This window comes from Cyprinus carpio, chromosome A5, assembly GCF_018340385.1.
Source record: "Cyprinus carpio isolate SPL01 chromosome A5, ASM1834038v1, whole genome shotgun sequence".
Classification (NCBI taxonomy): domain Eukaryota; kingdom Metazoa; phylum Chordata; class Actinopteri; order Cypriniformes; family Cyprinidae; genus Cyprinus; species Cyprinus carpio.
Window position 1 is genome coordinate 37,080,342 of NC_056576.1, and position 21,825 is coordinate 37,102,166.

The window sequence follows — 21,825 nt, forward strand, 5'->3', positions numbered from 1 at the left end:
TCACTTTTTCCATTTTTTTTTTTTTCCTGATTTTATGATTATCTTGACTTCTGAATGTTTCTTGAGCAGCAAATCAGCATTTAAAGAATGATTTCTGCAGATCATATGACTCTGAAGACTGGAGTAATGATGCTGAAAATTCAGCTTTGCATCACAGAAATTATATTTTAACAGATATTCACATAGAAAACAGTTGTTTGAAATTATAATACTTGGTAAACATGCCTCCGTCCCAAATTTTTTGAAGTGTGTTGCAGCCATCAAAATCAAAATTTGTTCATATTTGCTAAAAAAATTAAGTTGGCCAGTAAAAAACATTGGAATTTTTTTCTTTGTACTTTAGTCAAATAAAGGTTAAAGAGAATGAACGAATCACATATTCTTGATTTTATGGCATTTCTCAAAATGTCCAAACTTTTCTGGAATTGAGGTTGTAATACCATATCTATACATTTTATTATTATTATTATTATTATTATTATTATTATTATTATTATTAGTTTGTAGTTTGTACTGTAGATATACAGTGGGATTACTATCTGAAAGCATTATTGTACCAGATTGCCGCCAAAACACTTTTTAAGGGCTATTAACCATATGCAGATTTTTATATATATCTATATATATTACTATATATGTCTATTTTATATTATATGTTTTTGTGTCTTTTTTTTTTTTGTTTTGTTTTTTTAAGTTTTTTTTAATAATAATTATAAAACCAAATGCTTATGCGTGTAATAATAGACTGCAGGTGTTTATAATAATATTGTATATTTGTGGATGTACACTTTATCACTACATATTAATCTATGTAAATTAAATTAAATCACTATTAAATTTACATTTAAATTATATATATATATATATATATATATATATATATATATATATATATATATATATATATATATAAACATGAATACATTGAATTTCACAAATGAAAGTAATATTAGGGGTCAAATCAGATGACCTAAAATAACTCCTTGAGGTAAGAACTGCACATGTTCACTTTGTACACTGTATATATGTATATGTTTGTTTGTGTTAGTATCTACTTTTCTACATATACAGCAGCACACCCCCCTTCCTCTGCCCAAGGAGTACGATGAGGATTCGCTGATCCCCAGCAGTCCGGCCACAGAGACGTCAGACAATGTCAGTCCGGTAGCGAGCCCCATCCACACCGGGTTAGTTTTCTGCCTCTGGCTGAAATATCATGCACATTCTGGCTTGAAATTGAAATATCACGAATGAATTGTGCATGGTTTTTGTGCTTATGGTTCTGCAGTTTCCTTGTGAGCTTCATGGTGGATGCTCGTGGCGGCTCGATGAGAGGCAGCAGACATAACGGCCTGCGTGTCATCATTCCTCCTCGTACCTGTGCCGCTCCAACACGCATCACCTGCCGCCTGGTGAAGCCGCAGAAACTTGCCACACCACCTCCTCTGGTGGAGGGTGAGGGTCTTGCCAGCCGTATCATCTCTCTTGGTCCAGCAAGCATGCAGTTCTTAGGGTAAGGAAACCAGTTTTGCTAGAAAACAAGTTTATTTTGACAAACTTAAATGGCAGACTGACCTGACTCACATTGCTCCTGAAGGCCTGTGATTGTGGAGATTCCCCATTTCGCGGCACTCGGTCGGGGAGATCGTGAGCTTGTGGTCTTGAGAAGTGAGAACGGATCGGTCTGGAAGGAGCATCACAATCGTTATGGTGACGAGGTCCTGGAGACAATCCTCAATGGCATGGATGAAGGTGTGTACTCATTCTTGCTGTATTGACAAATTACAGTATAGGAAACATTTGCTGTTAAGTTATATAATAAGCTTCTTATATATTATAGATTTTGAAGTAGGTCTTGTTTCAAAAAAAAGAAAAAGATTCTCATTTTTCTCACTGATGAGTCTCTTTACTGTAATTATTTTTATTGATGTTGAGTGTATTTAATTTAAAAATAAATTAAATTAAATTAAATTAAATTAAATTAAATTAAATTAAATTAAATTCTAATGATGTACTATAAATAAATAACAATTATTAATTACTCAAAATAATACAATGCTATTTTACTTCCACATCAGGACTCGGCCATAAAGCCAGTGCTGGAGCGGTCTCAGTGCCACTGGGGCTGGAGGCCGAGCGGTGTAAGTGCTGCTGCGGAGTTTCAGTGGGACCGCTGTCCTGCCCTTGAACAAATTCAAGCAGGCTAGCACTGACCACGCACGTTCCTCTGTGAGGCACGCTGTCTGTTCGACCAAATCCAAATCCATACCGAGAAAAGAGATCCTCTGCATCGGGGAGAGTTTGCTCTTTTCCCAGTTGACCCGAAGGCCTAACAGGCTGAGGTGCTGGAGCACCAGGTCCTTGTGCTCACACAACTGATCTCTAGACTGTGCTAGTATAAGCCAATCATCTAGATAGTTAAGGATGCGAAGACCCTGCTCTCTGAGGGGAACAAGAGCTGCCTCTTTGACTTTCGTGAAGACACGAGGAGACAGGGGCAGCCCAAAGGGCAGGACCTTGTACTGATATGCCTGTCCTTTGAATGCAAACCGCAGAAATGGTCTGTGGTGCAGAAGGATCGACACATGAAAGTACATGTCCTTTAGGTCGATTGCTGCAAACCAATCTCGGAGACGGATGCACCCAAAGATGCATTTCTGCGTCAACATCTTGAACGGTAGCTGATGAAGGGCCCGGTTCAAAACTCGCAGATCCAAGATTGGCCGTAACGCACCGCCTTTCTTGGGTACAATGAAGTAAGTGTTGTAAAACACCGACCTCATATTGGCTGGAGGGACCGGCTCTAGTAGGACTTCGTTCTCTGTCCGCAGAACAGGGGCATCAGCCACTTTCACTGTAGTGAAGTGGATACCGCCAAACTTGGGGGGACGCCGGGCGAACTGAATCGCATAGCCGAGGCTGATGGTCCGCAGAAGCCAGCGAGATGGGTTGGGTAGCGCTGACCAGGCACCTAGAAACCGTACAAGCGTGACCAGCGGAACCACAGCCGTACCCACAGTGGGGCAGCAAGGTGGAACACAGGGACCCAACTCGGGGGATTGTTAGCGGAAAGAAGAGGGGTGTGAGTGTGGGGTGCAAGGCTCACCTGGTTCCACAGGCTGGCAGAGGGTGCATGAGTAGAGCCTTTGTTGATGCTCTCGAACCGCTGCTGCCATCTGGCAAAGGAGGAGGATGAGTGAGGTCCGGTGCCCTCCTGGGACCCAGAGATAGAGAAAACCACTCTGTCATCGAGATTTCCAGATTCTCCACCCAGCCCTCCTCCAGGGAAGGGAGAGGTGCCTTCACCATCCCCCAAAAAGCAGCTACCTCTCTCTAGGTCACCCGTCCCGGGGCCTCTTGCTCTTCCGCTCACCGCCAGGTTTGAAGCGGGCCAGGATGGGTGGGGCGGCCTGCCTATGCCTAGCTCTACAACGCCACTTGCTGGGGTGCTGTGGCCGGCGGACGGGTGAAGCCAGCAGCTGCCCGTCGGGCAGAAGGTCGTACTGCCTCAGTCTTCTCCCGTGCAGCTGAGAACTGCTGGGCCAGGTTAGCTCTTTAGGAAATGCTCTTTTAGTGCTGAGGCGCACAGGGGAATTAGCCGCTTGCAACACAACAGGGGGTAGTGCAGCCTGAAGTGCGCAACCCAATCGACTCGGGAACGACCACCACTGAAGCGCCATCTTGCCAACACATGAAGCTTCTGAGAACGTGCTGAACTCGTAGTTCACAAATAGACACAGTTGAGCTGAACAATATTGTCGCTTGGTTCCGAAGCGAAAAGCTGGTATGCATTGCACCTGCTGCCTTATTATACTCACACTGTGATCAGCAGCAGCTGGATGCAATAATTGCATGCCAATTTGCATTGGCTTGTTTAGTTTACACTCGAAGTAGATTGGTCTATCGAAGCGATATCCCAATTTGTCGGTCACCGACATGATGCCAAGTGACCGACTGAAAGGGAACTTGCATTAACATTTCTTTAAATATCTCAGTGACATTGTTTTGTCTCAAGATGCACACCAGTAATGTTTAATGTTTATTAAAGTTACTTAAATGTCCTAATTGAACTATGGCCTAATCCTGGCTTAATCTAAGCCCTGCCTGTGAAACCAGGCCTTTATTTTATGGTATCTTCATTACACGTTACATATATTAACTATAGTAATAACAACAACTCATGCATAATTACATGCAACTAACACTAAAGCAAACCCTCATCCTAACTCTAACCATAAAGTTAATACATGTAGTTAATTAATATTACTCCATACTTAAATGTAAAATTACCCTAATACAAGAACACCGTGAAATAAATTTTAACCAATTAAAATTATTTCATTTATATTACAAGAATGAGAATTTGGTGAAAATGTCCACACCATCAGGCTATCCAAAATAAAGATGAGATGTTTCTTCTTCAGATTTGGAGAAATTTAGCAGTACATCACTTGCTCAGTAATGGCTGTTCTGCAGTGAATGGGTGCCGTCAGAATCCAAACAGCTGATAAAAACATCACAAGTAATCCACACCACTCCAGTCCATCAGTTAACATCTCGAGAAGACAAAAAATGCATGTTTGTCAGAAACAAATTAATTATGACTCTCATTCTGACGGCATCCATTCACTGCAGAGGATCAACTGGTGAGCAAGTGATAAAATGCTACATTTCTCCAAATCCGTTCCCATGAAGAAACAAACTCACCTACATCTTGGATGGCCTGAGGGTGAACACATTTTCAGCAAATTTTTATTTTTTTGTCAACTATTCCTTTAACAGGCTTTGCAGTGTCTATACATGTACAGTATTTCTGATGTCTGTGTAGCTGGTCAACTGTGATAATTTTGTCTTTTCTATGTTGACTGTGCACTTTAGATCTTGAGAGTCAGGAGGAACTTGGGAAGAAAAGGATCAGGCGCATCATCTCCACTGACTTCCCTCTCTACTTTGCGGTGGTGTCCCGCATCCAGCAGGAGAACGATCTGATTGGTCCAGAAGGGGGTTTTCTCGCCAGTAAGCTGGTGCCCATGGTCCAGGCCAGTTTTCCTGAGACTGCCGTCACCAAGCGAGTCCGTCTCGGACTGCAGGTGAGCTGGGAGGATGATGAGGAGGAAGAAGTGATGGAAAATGGAGGAAGCTTATCTCCTGCATATTACCATAATGTATCTGACAGCTTTTAAGATTTTTTGTCATTGTTTTCCTGTTTAGTCATGAGACACCAAACATGACGAAACATTTCATCTTTCATCACTCAAAATGAATTATATTGAGTGATGAACCCTATTTTAACATTGTTCCACTGGAATTTGAATGAATGGGATTTTGTAAGTTGCTTAGAACTCTGTGGATGAAGTTGATGATGGTAAAAATAAATGATGAAGTCTGGTATAGTATGGCATGGTATGGTATCTTTCTACTTCCTGCTTCGATAAAACATAGGTTATCTCTACAGATGAACATTTACAGACACATTCGCAGTGCATAAAAACATAGAAAAAGTTTAGAATGGATGAAAGTTTTGTCTGAATGTATTAAGGTAATGACAGGTTTTGATTGATGGAATTGTAAGTTGAAGAGGATGAAAGACATGAAAGGATGACCAACATTTTCTGTACTATTGCAAATATCTAAAGCACCTTATAAAAGAAAACTTTCATTAGATAAAACATCTTACTGAGTTACTGTACTATCTTACGAAATTTTTATTAGATGTATTTTTTTTTAACTTAATTAGATAAACAAAAAACTTTTTTTAAATTTAAGTTTTATATTTTAAATGTCAAAACCTAGAACTTAGAATGAAATGATTGTGCAGGACTTACGCATGTGTTTATTTCTGTTTTCTTTTGTGCCCTGCAAGTGTAACAAACCAGCTCATACCAAAGCTGATCTTTACTTGTTTTTAACCCATCATTTGTTTAAACATTTATGTCATTTGTTATATTATTCTTCTTCTGTTTTGCTTCATTTTTGCTTTTTATTCTTTGTGAAAAGTGGCCTAATAATCTAATCATCTAAATGTATAGACAGACTTGAACTTAAACAGATTTATAAATGTGCATTTTATTTATAATTCTTTAAAAATGACAACTGGCCAAGGATTTGAATACTTTGAATTTGATTGGGATCAGCAATATAGCACACCTGACTCAAGATTTCAAATTGTAAGTCATTGTAAATAAATAACACATGAATAACACTGAATTACACACTTAAAGATCTTTAAAAGCTTTACAGCGGTACAGGGTCATTTTGTTGTGTCTGTGTCTTTAGTTTCTACTGCAAGTGAATTCATTTTGCACCAGCTTTGGTTCAATAATGTCTGTAACTCTTTTTCCATTAATAAATAAGACTGATTGACAAGCTAAATTTGGTGTCTTGAATTACATTGTGCAATAATTGCAATGAAAATTGAAAATGGAAATTTATTGACAGCTTTCCTGTCTATTCTTTTCCTTGATTTCTCTCATGAAAATCCATTTGTTACACATTTCCGAACTAAATCCCACTGTCATGCATTCATACATGAATACACCATTGCTCACACTACCGAATATATTTCTTCTGAGTCTCATCCCATCTTCTTCTCTCTCACCTTTGCTCTTCTCCACCCGTCTTTTACTTTGCGTTCTACCCTTCTGTTATGGTCTCTTCTCCCGCTCCATCCTCGGCACTCAGGCCCAGCCAGTCCCTGATGAGCTGGTGGCCAAACTTCTGGGGAACCAAGCCACGTTCGGCCCTGTGGTGACAGTAGAGCCTCGTCGCCGCAAGTTTCACCGTCCCATCGGCCTGAGGATCCCACTGCCTCCCTCCTGGAAGGAGAGTCCACGGGACACAGGCGAGGGCGACACCACCAGCCTCCGCCTGCTCTGCAGCGTCATCGGTAAAAATCAGCCAAACAGTTTTACATTGCAAAGTCTTTTTCTGCATCATTATATCCTGGTGAAAATACCTAATCATCCTAAATTGGAATTTAAAGGAGATAAATTAGCTTGAAGTATATTTAAAGTTTAGTTTTCTTATCTTATTTGATAATATTTCTGTCACATTTCACTTAAGCTAGTAAAGCGCAAAACGAAGAATCCACAGTCTTTAATAAATCCACAGGGAAACAGAGAAAATCCAACAGAGCGGAGCAAAAGCAAAACCATGTAAACTAATAACCGGCAAAGGATAGAACAGGGAGAGCTTATACAGATACTAAACGAGGGAACTAGTGAGATGATTATCAAACACGGGTGAACTGAATGAACTAATCAAAAGAAGAAACAGAAACTAGGTCAAACTCAAAATGGGCATGAAGACAAAAACTAAATGAAAACACAACAAAAGAAGTCCATAACTGTGACAATTTCTTTCTCCTGATTGCAAATAAATGTTATTGTTAACTAAAACAATTGCAGTAACGCTGAAATAAAAGAAAATAGAAAACATGAAAAGAAAACTAGAAACTAACCGAATTTTTAAGTACAACAACTAAAATGACTAAACATAACAAAACTACATAAATCAAAATAAAAAGTAAAAATACAGAAATGCTATAATAGTATATAAATGTTGCAAATGTATTACAATTTTGCTTCTCAAATATCTAATTGTAAGGGTGTTTTTACTGGAAAAGACAAAAATACTGACGGGGTAAATGGATTTATATTATTTTATTTAATTTTAAGCATAATGAAACAAATAAAAAAAAGTTATCACAAATATATATGTTCAGAAAATAGGAAGTAATGGTAACAATTTATTTTAGGGTCTAGTTGTTTATTAGCATGCATATTACTAGAATATTAGCCATTTATTTGTACTAATTAAGCACATATTAATGCCTTATTCTACATGACCTTATTCTACATCCCTAATCCTATCCAATACCTAAACTTAACAACTACCTTATTAGCTATTAATAAGCAGCAAATTAGGAATTTATTGAGGGAAAAGTTGTAGTTAATAGTGAATAAGTGTTTCTTATTCTAAAGAATGAATTTAAAGGTGATGTAGTGTCATTTTTAATGTTAAAATGTGTTCTCTTATCCCATTTTAATGTGCACAAACAAGGAAGGCTGAATAAATAACGAGGCCGTGGTGTTTAAAACAATAATTTTTAGAGATGAATGACAGCTCAAATCATACGGCTTGTTGCAGAGAGTGTGCTGTTACTTTTATAAGCAATCATGCAAGATTTTTGTCCAGAAGATATTAAAATTAGTGAAAAATCATTTAAGGAGGTAGCAGAGCCATTTCTAAAAACTAGAAAATTATAGACAACTTTGGAAAATGTTGAAAAAAGAAAAAAAAAGTCAAAATATTTTTGCAATTCCGTTTGGTGGCATAGAAATTGCTCTGCTCAACAAACCTGCAAGAGTGAATCAATGCAAGGATTAGATTTTAAGGTTAAAAAAAATATAAATTTATCATTATTTTTTTTTTGAATTAAATAAGAATGATGATATAGTGGTGCTAATAAGTGTTTTTTTATTGTTTTTTTTTTTTTTTTTTGTTTTTTTTTTTGTATGTTGCATATTTATTTTCATCCACACTTCTCTTCATTTCATAGGTGGCACGGCTCCTGCCCAGTGGGAAGACATAACTGGTACCACCAAACTTATATATGCCAGTGACTGTGCCAATTTCACCACTAATGTCTCTGCCCGGTAAGTACCATAACCTCTACATCACGTTAGGTTATTTCAGAAGTAGAAATATGGGTTTCGTCTTCACAACAGTGTTTTATTATTCAACCTTGTTCATCAAAAAAAATCTGACTCTGAATCTGTTTTGCTCTCCCACAGTTTCTGGCTGGCAGACTGTCCTCGGACCGCAGAGGCCGTGACCTTTGCTAACCTCCTGTACCGCGAGCTTTCAGCCGTGCCGTACATGGCCAAGTTTGTAGTTTTTGCAAAGATGAATGAAGCCCGAGAGGGACGCCTCCGCTGTTATTGCATGACTGATGACAAAATGGACAAAACCCTGGAGCAGCACGAGAACTTTACTGAAGTGGCTCGCAGCAGAGACATAGAGGTCATATGATAGAGTGTGCTACATACTTCATATAGACAGTACATAATAATGCATCAATTGTGTCTTTGTCCATGTGTTTACAGCAACTGCCATTATTTCTACAATAAAGTATAATTTATACTTAAAACTGAAAAAACAGGGAAAGAAATGTCATCAAAGTCAGTATGAACTGAAAATGGACTCTACATAATCCACCATAAACTTGCATTTGAGTTCTGACTACTTTCTGGAATAAAACACCCAATTTTCACAATCCAGTCCAACTCAAACCATTTTTAAACTCTTTGAATATTCTTAAATATGTGACATTACAGAAGTAAATGTGTTGTTAATGATGTTTAATGTTGACTTTGCTATACATCATCTATATATTATAATTTGATCGATGAATGTTTAATTTAAGCTGCATCTGCTATAAGCCTAAATCTACTGGCTGCCGTTTGCTCTGTAGGTCATGGAGGGAATGCCGCTGTATTTGGAGTGTTCAGGAAACTTGGTTCCCGTTAGGAAGGCGGCCCAGCAGCCCCGCTGTTTTAACTTCCAAGCCTTCAGAGACAACAGACTGCCTGTTTCTGTCAAGGTAAATTTATCACAGCTGTTTTTACCTTTTACAATAACTTTACATGTTTACCTTGTTATTTTCTCCAACTTAGATTCTTTCAGCCATTGTGAAGTAGGTCATAAAAAGATTTAGATAATTTGTAGTGGTTTATGTGTGAGTGTTTCAGTGGTTAAAGGAATGGGTCAAATTTGCAAATAATTTACTCACCCTCAGGACATCCAAGATGTAGATGTGTTTGTTTCTTCATCAGATTTGTAGAAATGTAGCATTGCATCACTTGCAAAGCAATGGATGCTCTGCAGTGAATGGGTGCCATCAGAATGAGAGTCCAACCAGCTGATAAAAACAACACAATAATCCACAAGTAATCCACAGCACTCCAGTCCATCAGTTAATGTCTGGAGAAGTGAAAAGCTGCGTTCTTGTAAGAAACAAATCCATCATTAAGGCATTTTAACGTCAAACATCACTTCTGGCAAAAATAGCAGTCCATAATCTATAATAAAGCTTCCTCCAGTGAAAAAGTCAAATCTCCTGGAGGACAAATCTCCTGCTGTCCTCTCACGAAAGCAATATTATGGATAGAGGACTCATATTTTAGCAGGAAGCATCAGTTTCCAGTTAAAAATGTCTTAATGATGGATACATTTCTTGTAGCTTTAAGCTTCTCCAGATGTTAACTGATGGACTACAGTGGTGTAGATTACTGTTTTTATCAGCTGTTTGGACTCTCATTCTGACGGTACCCATTCAATGCAGAGCATCCATTGCTGAGCAGATGATGCAATGCTACATTTCTCCAAATCTGAAGACGAATCAAACTCATCTGCATCTTGGATGGCCTGAGGGTGAGGACATTTTAGCAAATTTTCATTTTTCGTAGAAAAATTCCTTTAAAATTCTACACCAGAATGGTGTGACCCACAATGTACAAATGTTATAAAAGGAATACGAATTAGTTCACTCAACATTGTTTTTTTCTCCTTATTAACACCAAAAAGTAATTTTGCACAACATCCAAATCTCTCTTTTCCAAACAAAATAAAAGCAGACAATGACCAGGCAGTGGTGTAAAAAACTGCCCAAAACTGATTAGAAAATAGAATATGACAAAAAGCACAAAATTTAATATTTATTATGACTTAAAACAGGAACCCATGCTTGGCTAAAAAAAAGCATGACTGTATTGCCAGAAAGAAGGCACTGCATGATAGTTTAAATATGCCATTTAATATTTATGAGCATCACTGTATCATCACATTATTGGTATAGCCACCTCTTTCCTTTTCCCCAGGTGAGGGACAGCAGTAAAGATCCCTCTGGCTTCTTGTCTTTCTTGCGCAAATCAACCAAATATGAAGATAATCAGCATGTGTTGTGCAATCTCAACGTTACCATGCCGCCATGCATTAAGGTAATACGGCAAATGTTGATAATCACTGTTCTCACATCTCCTACACAAACAGATGCTCACATAAAGAGTTAAATCCACAAGTGTTCTCTAACAGTGTGTTTATTTCTTTATAACAGATTATAGGAGGTGATGAGCGAAGGAGAACTCTGACTCCTTTGGCTCTGAGGGAAAGATACAGTGCTCTAAATGAACCAGCCATGGGTAAGATTGCTCCCACACTGACATCTCCTGCATGTTAAGCCCCCAAATCTCATTCAACCTTTGCCTGACCCTGCTTTGAATAAGATGTGAGCTGCAGCATCAGATTGCTGAACTCTTGAGCCAATGATGGTCTGGTTTCTGCAGCATCACTGAGCGCCATGGAAAGGACGGAGTTAAAGATGGCTTTAATAGCTGAACAGCTAGGCCTGAGCTGGGCTGGTGAGTGTGTGGGTTTGGATGCACTTCTTTTGCTTACCAAGCATAATGCTTAACTGCTCATGTCTTGTCAAGGCATATCTGGATGTTATTTCTCTGCCACATACATGTACAGAAAACAAAATGTTTTGACAAGTCATTTACTTTAAGGTCCAAATTTACCAAAGCTCAAGAACATTTCACATTGTCTAGCATGTGCAGATGAGATTAAATATTGACCTTTGGCTTAATTTTTTGGCTTTACAAAAGACCATTTTGCACAAGCTAAACGTTTTCATGCTAGGGACTTCATATGGGGGCCCATTCATGCAATATAATAATCGATTGATGAATTAATTGACAAATCAATAATCAATTGAAAACAGTTATTGATTTTAATTATTGAACTGAAGCAGATGAATTGCTGAATTCAATGTCATTATTAACTGAAAACTTATACACAGGAATACACAGATTTAAACAGATATAGTCAGTTGTACAAAATGTGGCAATTATGTGAAAATTTGAAGGAGACATGTCAGATCATGTCATATACTTTCATATCATATTATGCAAATAAATGCTCATTAATCTTATTTCACTGCAATTCCATTGCCTGCAGTTTTTGTCAATACTCCCACTCCTATCTACACATATTTTACCTATGCAAATCTGAACAATTTTTTTAACTTTCATATTTTTCAAGAAAAGTGACTACAGATGCACTGGTGCAACACCAGAGCATAAAGACATCACTACGGCATAAATAGATGCAGTGCTTTCTACATTTCTGCTTTCTGTATTTGTGTATCAACCAATTTATACAATTTATATTTGTTTGATTATTGACTTGTCAATTTATTAATACAATAGTGTTTTTATTGAGTGGCACAAAATTAGCACTTATACTTCGGTAAATTATGGTTTAGTCTAAAATGAGTCACTCAATAGTGAAGAAAACATATTAATTCATGCTGGGGCATAATGTATCATATCTAATTCCTGTGCAGAGTTGGGACGTGAACTGCAGTTTAATGTAGATGAAATAAATAAGATCCGTGTGGAGAATCCCAACTCCCTTTTAGAGCAGAGCTCAACACTGCTCAACCTGTGGGCCGCTCGAGAAGGGAAGAGAGCCAAAAGTGAGTCCCATAGTGTCCATTCACTATGATCCTAAGAATACCTCAATTATTTGCGAGCAAATGTAACCTTATTAATCTGTCTCATGTGACGTAACTGTATGAACGTGCCACCATATTTGTTGCTGTAAGTATCAGCATGACTTTAACTTGCAATGCTGCAGGATTCAACAAAGGTATCAAAACTTTTGAATTGCTGTGCTTCAGGCCTTTCCCTTATCATGCAGTCTTTTCCCTCTCAGCACCCCTCTATTTTCCCACGCCTCCCATTTCTGAACCCTTTTCAAATATGATATACATTCAATAAACACGGGATGTTCTATCATCTATCTAAAAATGATTTTATTAGTGATTTGTATATGAATGTACTGTAGGATAACCCCAGAAAAATGCTTGGTTGCACAATCACCAGAGAGAACAATCTGCTTTTGTGGTATGTGTGTTTTCTTGAGGAAGAACTGTGGCTGAGATCTGAGCAGCACAATGGTTTGTCAGTTCTCTATCAGTTGAGTCATTTCCACATAGACCACTCTATGAGAGTTGTGTCTTTGCATGACTGCACTTGAAGATCTTTAAGCATGCCTTAAGGCACTTCCATATAATGCTGGCCAGCAGCCCAATTCTCATTCAGAATTTCGCTCTTCAAGACTGTCTCTTCAAGTTCATTTTAGCTACCAGGAAGTTGTGATGTTTGTGAACTACTTCCATTTCGGTCCATTATTTCAGTCACGGTTAGCCAACAAGTTATTGGGAAGTTGCATGAAACAAAAATTGTTTTGAGTAGGTGCCTCAGCCACTTCAGCTTGCTACAGCACTGTGCTCTAGCTAGAACAAAATATGAGTACCACCACACACAATGCATGTTGCACAACACAGCCTTGTCTGAATGCATGTGGCAATCATATTGAGAGCAAAGGACTTGCATCAGGTGTGGACTTCTTGCTTCGGACAGCAGCAGTGGGTCACTGTCCCTGGAACTTCCTTAACAGGGCAGCATCCGAAATCACATACTTCCTTACTATATAGTGGGCAAAAAACAGTATGTGACAAAATAAATATTTCAAAATTCACAGAAGGCATAAAAGAGTAGGCAAAAAAATACCTGGATAACCTACTACTTCAAGCATGATTCTGAAGTGTGCATCGGTGGACACTTTACTATCCCATGAAGCCACGGGCTATCCCACGAAGTGACGCGAAACAACAATGCTGGTAGATCACGTGACAATGGTGACTTTAGTACATCCACATTATATTCATACTACTGTACACACATTCATACCTTCCTCTTTTTGCGGTTGCAAAGTAATTACTTATTCAAAAAAAATAACTTCTCGAGAGAATGCGATTTCAGAGGGAGTCTTTGTATTTCTCCCTAATCAAACACACTTGATTCAGGTCAGATCATTAGAAGAGATTCCAAGACCTGACATGGGTCAGACGAATAAGACATTAAAAATCTCCAATGTTGGGGGACTCTAGAAACAAGTATTGGAGCCATTTGATGTACCCAGACAATTATTGCTTCAAAAGTGGTGCGACTCCAAATGAGTTTTGAGCCTCCGAACTGCCCCAATCAAATCCTTACCTCTCTGCTTTGATGCTGGCTTTAGAGGACTAGGCTCAGTCAGATGAATGTAATGCACAGCAAACTCTATCATGACATACACTCACCTAAAGGATTATTAGGAACACCATACTAATACTGTGTTTGACCCCCTTTCGCCTTCAGAACTGCCTTAATTCTACGTGGCATTGATTCAACAAAGTGCTGAAAACATTCTTTAGAAATGTTGGCCCATATTGATAGGATAGCATCTTGCAGTTGATGGAGATTTGTGGGATGCACATCCAGGGCATGAAGCTCCCGATCCACCACATACCAAAGATGCTCTATTGGGTTGAGATCTGGTGACTGTGGGGGCCATTTTAGTACAGTGAACTCATTGTCATGTTCAAGAAACCAATTTGAAATGATTCGAGCTTTGTGACATGGTGCATTATCCTGCTGGAAGTAGCCATCAGAGGATGGGTACATGATGGTCATAAAGAGATGGACATGGTCAGAAACAATGCTCAGGTAGGCCGTGGCATTTAAACTATGCCCAATTGGCACTAAGGGGCCTAAAGTGTGCCAAGAAAACATCCCCCACACCATTACACCACCACCACCAGCCTGCACAGTGGTAACAAGGCATGATGGATCCATGTTCTCATTCTGTTTACGCCAAATTCTGACTCTACTATCTGAATGTCTCAACAGAAATCGAGACTCATCAGACCAGGCAACATTTTTCCAGTCTTCAACTGTCCAATTTTGGTGAGCTTGTGCAAATTGTAGCCTCTTTTTCCTATTTGTAGTGGATATGAGTGGTACCCGGTGGGGTCTTCTGCTGTTGTAGCCCATCCGCCTCAAGGTTGTGCGTGTTGTGGCTTCACAAATGCTTTGCTGCATACCTCGGTTGTAACAAGTGGTTATTTCAGTCAAAGTTGCTCTTCTATCAGCTTGAATCAGTCGGCCCATTGTCCTCTGACCTCTAGCATCAACAAGGCATTTTTGCCCACAGGACTGCCGCATACTGGATGCTTTTCCCCTTTTCACACCATTCTTTGTAAACCCTAGAAATGGTTGTGCGTGAAAATCCCAGTAACTGAGCAGATTGTGAAATACTCAGACCGGCCCGTCTGGCACCAACAACCATGCCACGCTCAAAATTGCTTAAATCACCTTTCTTTCCCATTCTGACATTCAGTTTGGAGTTCAGGAGATTGTCTTGACCAGGACCACACCGCTAAATGCATTGAAGCTACTGCCATGTGATTGGTTGATTAGATAATTGCATTGTGTATTCCTCCCCAGTCCTCCTGAAGAGGATGCCAATGGATTAGAGGAGGGTGGTTTCTCTTCTTCACATCTGAAGATTTGTTTATTCCTGTCTGTCGCCAAACTGCTGAGCGCCTAGGAGTTGAATGGCCGGCAACCATGCCATTCCAAGTTTGTGGGTTTTAATGCTTTCTTGGTGATGGAGGGTGCAGCAAACGGGAAGGTGGAGCAACCTCTGGACACCTATCTGGCCCCTTAGACAAATTTGGGGTTGAGTTCAGCACCTCAGCTATCTCACAAACAGCAAAAGTGTGTCAGCCCAGCTACTGAACAATATCTATAAAGCCAAGGCATACCCGGTCAGAGCACAGAACTTAATCAGTGTCTCTGCAACTTGCCTATGTTGCAGAGCTCCAGGCTGAGGTGAGCACAGCCATTGAGGAAGGGAAGCTAGTTAAAGACTTATGGACTGAAATACACACAGCATTGGATCTTGTAATGGAGACAACACAGTGCACCAACCAAGCCGTGGGTTGTGCAATGGGATTAATTGTGGCAGCTCAAAGGCAACTGTGTCTGAACATTTAAAAGACCATTGAAAAGAACCCATGGGTGTCGGAAGCAAAAAAAAAATGTGGGTCCTCCCCTAGAAAAATTTGATGGGAGTAGATGCCATTTCCTGTATTCTGGTGCCTTTTAATTAAACAATTGCTTTTATAGCCTAAACCTGTTACCTGACACCTGACAAGGTTTCTCAAAAATTAACACAGCAACAAAAGTCTAGTAAGTTGTTTTGAACAAAAAATCCTTCCTCCACCAAGTAGTTAATCCACAGTGGCATGTAGCAGAATGTTTCTATGTGTGACACAGACACAGATGTAATTCAAAGCAGCAACAAAGACTACATGATGCTTTTAAACAACAGGCGAACAAATGATGAACATTCAGTTAAATAGAAGCTTGTTTAGTGACAGTATGTGAGCACACAGCCAGACCCACCTGAGCGCCAGAGATGCTAAGATGCTTTGTTGCCGTGTAGCGGGAGTGCAGTGGGAGTGAGTAGTGAAAACACTGAATGGAGTTCAGTGAGCCAAGTGGAATGGATTTGAGGAAGCAGCAGTGTGGAAGTCAATGCTAAAATGCGGAATGGAGTTAAATTTATTAGGACATTCTTCAAGTGGAAGGATTTGACTGACCTCGCTCTGAAAAGTGAACAGACATATGCGCTGAATTAGAGATGGTAAAAGTGAGTGGGTCCATTATCATTGGTCTTAAAGGGATACTCCACCCCAAAATGAAAATTTTGTCATTAATCACTTACCCCCATGTCATTCCAAACCTGTAAAAGCTTTGTTCGTCCTCGGAAAACAATTTAAGATATATTGGATGAAAACTGGGAGGGCTGTGACTGTCCCATAGACTGCCAAGTAAATAACAGTGTCAAGGTCCAGAAAAGGTATGAAAGTCATCATCAGAATAGTCTATCTGCCATCAGACGTGCAATCTGGGTTATATGAAGCAACGGGAACACTTTTTGTAAGCAATCACTGAGTATGCTCTGAGTATGCTGAGTATGCTCTTCTGTATCATCCGCGCCACAAGGATGTGCTGTTTTCTTTCAAATCAAAGCTAAATACACGTAGAAACAGCGCATCCTTGTGGCGCCGATGATACAGAAGAGCATACGGTGATATGGAAAGACACAGAGGAGACTGTTGACAAAGGAATTGTTGAATAAAGTCATTATTTTTGTTTTCTTTGCTTACAAAAAGTGTTCCCGTTGCTTCATATAAGCCAGATTGCATGACTAAAGGCAGATGGAGTATCCTGATGATGACTTACATACCTTTTATGGACCTTGACACTGTTATTTACTTGACAGTCTATTGGACAGTCAGAGGCCTCCAGGTTTTCATCCAAAATATCTTAAATTGTGTTCTGAAGACGAACGAAGCTTTTATGGTTTTGGAACGACATGGGGGTAAGTGATTAATGGCAAAATTTTCCTTTTTGGGGTGAAGTATCCCTTTAAATGTGAGAACCCCTTGTTCTTGTTCTCAAACACATACTTCACCATCCCCAGATCGGCTTTTTGGTTCAGCAGTGGCAGCTATGCAGGTTCACTGTAAATCTAAGAAGAAAAAGTATAAGGCTTTCAGTTGTCACCTGCTCTAGGCCAGGAATCCATCTCACCATTCTCCAGCAACTCAGAGACTTCATGGGTGTAGACAGCCCCCTAAGAAGAAGAGGCATGGAGAGCCAATGGTATGCCCTGCACTGTTTTAAGAGGAGTGAGGCCAGTGATAGCTTGCCCTGGCTCCCCCTTTCCCAAGTTCATGGGGGTAATATAAGGCCCTGTCCCATCACCCTCATAAGTTTTTGTCAAAACAAAACTTCCCAAAACATGAATATTGAACACTGTCAAACTGGTGTGCATCCTACCTCTGGGTTCTTAATGTGGAGGGGTTGCATAAAGAAGGGCCAACTTTCTATGGTGCAAATGGCTGGGGCTCCCCAATCTTGTTAGGTGAAAATGAGGAGAAGCTCACTGGTCACATGATAGTCTGCACAAGACATCCTCCTATATATGATTGACTTGTGGAATATTTTTGAATTCTATACCATTGCTTTCCCCTTGATGGCGATAAATATGGTGGCTGTAAAGAAAAGTTCACGTGACTGAGACAGATTTATGCACAGTATCTACTTATTTTGAATAACAAAAGAAATGTAAAAATTAATCCTGATGTCGTTTTGAAATTATTGTTATTTGGATCTCTTTGCTAATAGTGTCTTGAAATCCTTTGGTTTTGTCAGTGGTGTGTCTCTGTCCTCATCCTTTATGTCCAACTACCCTGTCTTCCCCTTCTCCATTTCTCCACCATCTGTGTGTCTCTCACCACTGTAGTGGACAGCCTGTACATGGCCCTCAAGAGCATTGACCGAATGGACATTGTGAACATGTTGGAGGGCCAGGGACCACCAACAGGTCAGCAGGGGGGCTGGGAGCAAGATGCTTCCAGGTCTAGGCATCATGAGAGAGACCATCTATCCCCTGGCATCACAAATGGTAAGTGAGAGACAGCGCTTTGTGACATTCTACACTTTTCTCACTTGTCCCGCATAATCCTTCTTTCCAAAATCTGGCTATTCCTCTCATCCAGCTGATGTCTGCTGCTGTATCTTCTGCTCAAACCCTTGTCCCCCCTATATTTTGGCCATGAACCTAACATTTCCTCTTTCAATTCTGCTGTCACCAGGACCAGAACTGAAGACACCCCTCCAGAACTTTGCTATGTTGCTATTCTTTGCAGCCTGTCCAAATGTTTTGACTATTTTGCAGGGAAATGTTTTAAAATGCCTCAAAGGTCCTCTGTTCCCATTGAAATTGGGAAATATTTGAGATTAAGGAGATGCGCTCGTGTGTTTGAATGAACAAACCATTATTGACAGATTCTAAGTTACTTATTCAGTTACATGTATATCACTGGGTAAAATACGACTTAAGCTCTGACTGAATCTGTGGCTTGCAGTTTTTTTCCACTTTTGCTTGTTATCCACTCAAAAATTCCAGAAAGAGACATGATGTAATCATATAGGATCTCCTTTATTCACTTACAGACACATCAGCCTCTGGTATACCTGATTATGAATTCGATGTTTTCAACACATTTTAGCTAGAGATTGGTATCTTCACCTGGAAGACGGTCTCTGCTGTAACTAGCCATAAAACATTGTTTACATTTAAAAATAGCTCCTCCCATTAGAATTATTTTGGTTGTCATATCATGAAAAGTAGTCCCACCTCACAATGACAATTTGGACAACTTTAGAGCTTAAATAACATTTTCAACAGCATGCAACAGATCTTGTCAATACAGCTGAAGTTGTACTTAACCCCAGTAACATTTCTGCGCATCAGCTACCTGATATGTGATGAAATTTGGTTCCTTTTTTCCATTAACAAAGGTAACCTAATTAATTCCAGATATCAGTTCATTTAGTAGCATGCTTCCTGTGCTTTTGTGGTAACATTAACCACACATTGTACTTGTGCAGAGAGATGCACTGTTTTATGATTGAAAGCCTTAGGCTAGTGTGAAACGTATTAGTTCTTTAGATGCGAAGGGTAAAGTCCAGTGCAAAATATACATTCATATCACCCTGAAGGGACATTAAAAGGGTCATGACATAACTTTTTATTGGTTCACTAATAATGTATAATACAGTAGTCATATTTTAGTAATACATTTAAAGGTGCTGTTATTGTGCTTCTTTTCTTTCAAGACTTTAGTGTAAACCCCCACTGTCATGACTGGGTAACAATAGGAAATAAGCATCAATACCCCTGCCATAGATTATATGGCAACAACCACATAATTAATCTGTAAATAGCCACGGCATTCACTGAATGCTGAAATTATGTGAAGCATACAAATCTGAAACTGTATGGAAAGCCAAACCTGACTAAATTCTAAATAAATAAATACATAAATAAATATAGAAAAAAATAAATAAATAAAAATGGAAAAATAAATTAATATATAAGTCAACATACAAAAAAGAAAAAAATATATAAAATAAAAAAATCAAATAGATATTTATTCTTTTATTTCCTTATTTATATATATTTTTATTTTTTCCCCATTTATTTTTTACATTTATTTATACATTTATTTATTTCCATATTTATGTATTTATTTACATTTTTATTTCTATATTTATTCATTTCCATGTTTATTTATTTCTACATTTTTTTTCACATTAATTCATTAAAACCAGTTGAGTTTGGACAAACACTTCCTATTTACTTTACAGCTTGCAGTGGTTCATACAGCTCCGTTTGTTCACAGTGGAGTGCGTCATAGAGTTTTATTTTGAACTTGGACTCAAGTATAAAGAAATACATTCAGTGCTTAGATCAAGGCACGTTTTTTCTAAAACGCTTAAAGGCACAATATGTAAGATATTTGCAATAAAATATCCAAAAAACATCTTGCACATTGTTATATATTTCATGCAGTTGTGCACTTACGTTACCCCAATGGTTCCCAAGGATTTGTAAAACCAGAGAAATTCCATTTTTAAATAATGGCTCATCACGGTTCAATGATACAATATCCCACTATTGGTTCCCGCTTTTAGAAACTATGGCAACACAGTGGACAAAAATGCTGCTGTACAGTTCAACTAAATCCATTACGGCTGTTGTGAATAAAATGAAAAAGAAATGTATAGTTTTGACTACAGCATTAAATAGACCAATTTGGTGTTTGCAAACAGTGATGACGTTTTTTTGTGGGTGGAGTCTATTTGGTGGCAGAAAATTGCAGTTTTAAAGTAGCGGTCTATGGATGCCATGGAATAAAAGAATAAAGAATGTAATTTTGCTTATGTATTTCAAAATTCAGACTTTTTAGGCTACACTTGTATTTCATCTGGGCAAAACGGAAGGTGTTGCTATTCCTGAAGTATAACACGCCCTCCTCATTACCCTACGGACAAAGAGATGTAGAAATAAATGAAATAAAATAAAATGTGAAAAAAAAAAATTTGTATATTTATTTTTATATTTATTTATTTTTTTTTTTTTTATTTATTTTTGCTTTTTATTATTTTTTTATATATATTTATTGTTTGTGTATTTACGTATTTCTTATTTTGTCAGGTTGGCATTCCATATTACTGTTACAGATCCAAGACTGAAATAACACTTAGAAAGCACAACAATTGGCACAATGTTGAACAGCAGACAGGTTTCTCAAGATATACTTTTAACAGTTAAACTGTTAAACAGCACCTTAAAAATTCACCAGTCATGGCATGAGATGTGTTGCAGTGGTCAAAGACATCAATCTATAGAATTAAAAAAAAATCCTACATGAGGCACCTTTGATATAACTAAAATAGTGGTGTCTGTCTCACTTTTTCCTTTAGTACAGTACTTCACCCCTAATGGCAAACCATTGAGGTTATGATGTAAACAAATAGGCAGGAATGTGTTGCTGTGGAGACAGTCATGCACTTTATCCATTCATTTGATGTCACAAAGTTGTGAAAGTAAAAAAAAAGTTGTTTTTGCAGCTTTGTTTCAATTCACACTCTTCATTAGGGAGGAACAGGTCAGGAAAAAACATTATTCCTCATGTCATGACCTATTTAAGTGATATCAGATCTCAGATTAATAGGATTTAGTTCTTGTTCAAGGGTACAGTATGTTAAGATATTAATTTTAATGGAGCAGCTTTAGGCACAGCTTTAAATCACAGTCTACAGCAAAAGTACAATGCACAATAATGGCTATAATTATATGAGTAACAGGCTGCATTGCATTAGACACTGGCTCACACTTATGTATGAACAGAGCATAGAGAGGACTTTACTGTAGTGAGGTGTCTCACTATATACTGGATATGCCCCTTCTGTGAATTTCTCAGAAATGCCTGTTTCATTATGCCAGTCCCTT

The 21,825-nt window shown here is 38.6% G+C and overlaps 1 protein-coding gene across 13 annotated transcripts in view; it reads left to right on the forward strand.

Moving 5' to 3' along the window:
• LOC109102919 (ankyrin-1-like) overlaps window positions 1-21,825 on the forward strand; it is a 125,326-nt gene that overhangs the window by 69,932 nt on the left and 33,569 nt on the right. For 12 of the 13 annotated variants that reach the window (XM_042757123.1, XM_042757126.1, XM_042757132.1 and 9 more), the window contains 13 exons: window positions 1,072-1,187; window positions 1,289-1,513; window positions 1,598-1,752; window positions 4,879-5,090; window positions 6,682-6,886; window positions 8,561-8,657; window positions 8,796-9,024; window positions 9,476-9,604; window positions 10,881-11,000; window positions 11,117-11,201; window positions 11,346-11,420; window positions 12,407-12,538; window positions 18,268-18,429. In XM_042757123.1, the coding sequence (XP_042613057.1) occupies window positions 1,072-1,187; window positions 1,289-1,513; window positions 1,598-1,752; window positions 4,879-5,090; window positions 6,682-6,886; window positions 8,561-8,657; window positions 8,796-9,024; window positions 9,476-9,604; window positions 10,881-11,000; window positions 11,117-11,201; window positions 11,346-11,420; window positions 12,407-12,538; window positions 18,268-18,429 (1,942 nt within the window). The remainder of the gene's footprint in view (window positions 1-1,071; window positions 1,188-1,288; window positions 1,514-1,597; window positions 1,753-4,878; window positions 5,091-6,681; window positions 6,887-8,560; window positions 8,658-8,795; window positions 9,025-9,475; window positions 9,605-10,880; window positions 11,001-11,116; window positions 11,202-11,345; window positions 11,421-12,406; window positions 12,539-18,267; window positions 18,430-21,825) is intronic. The other variant, XM_042757131.1, reaches the window with a different exon arrangement.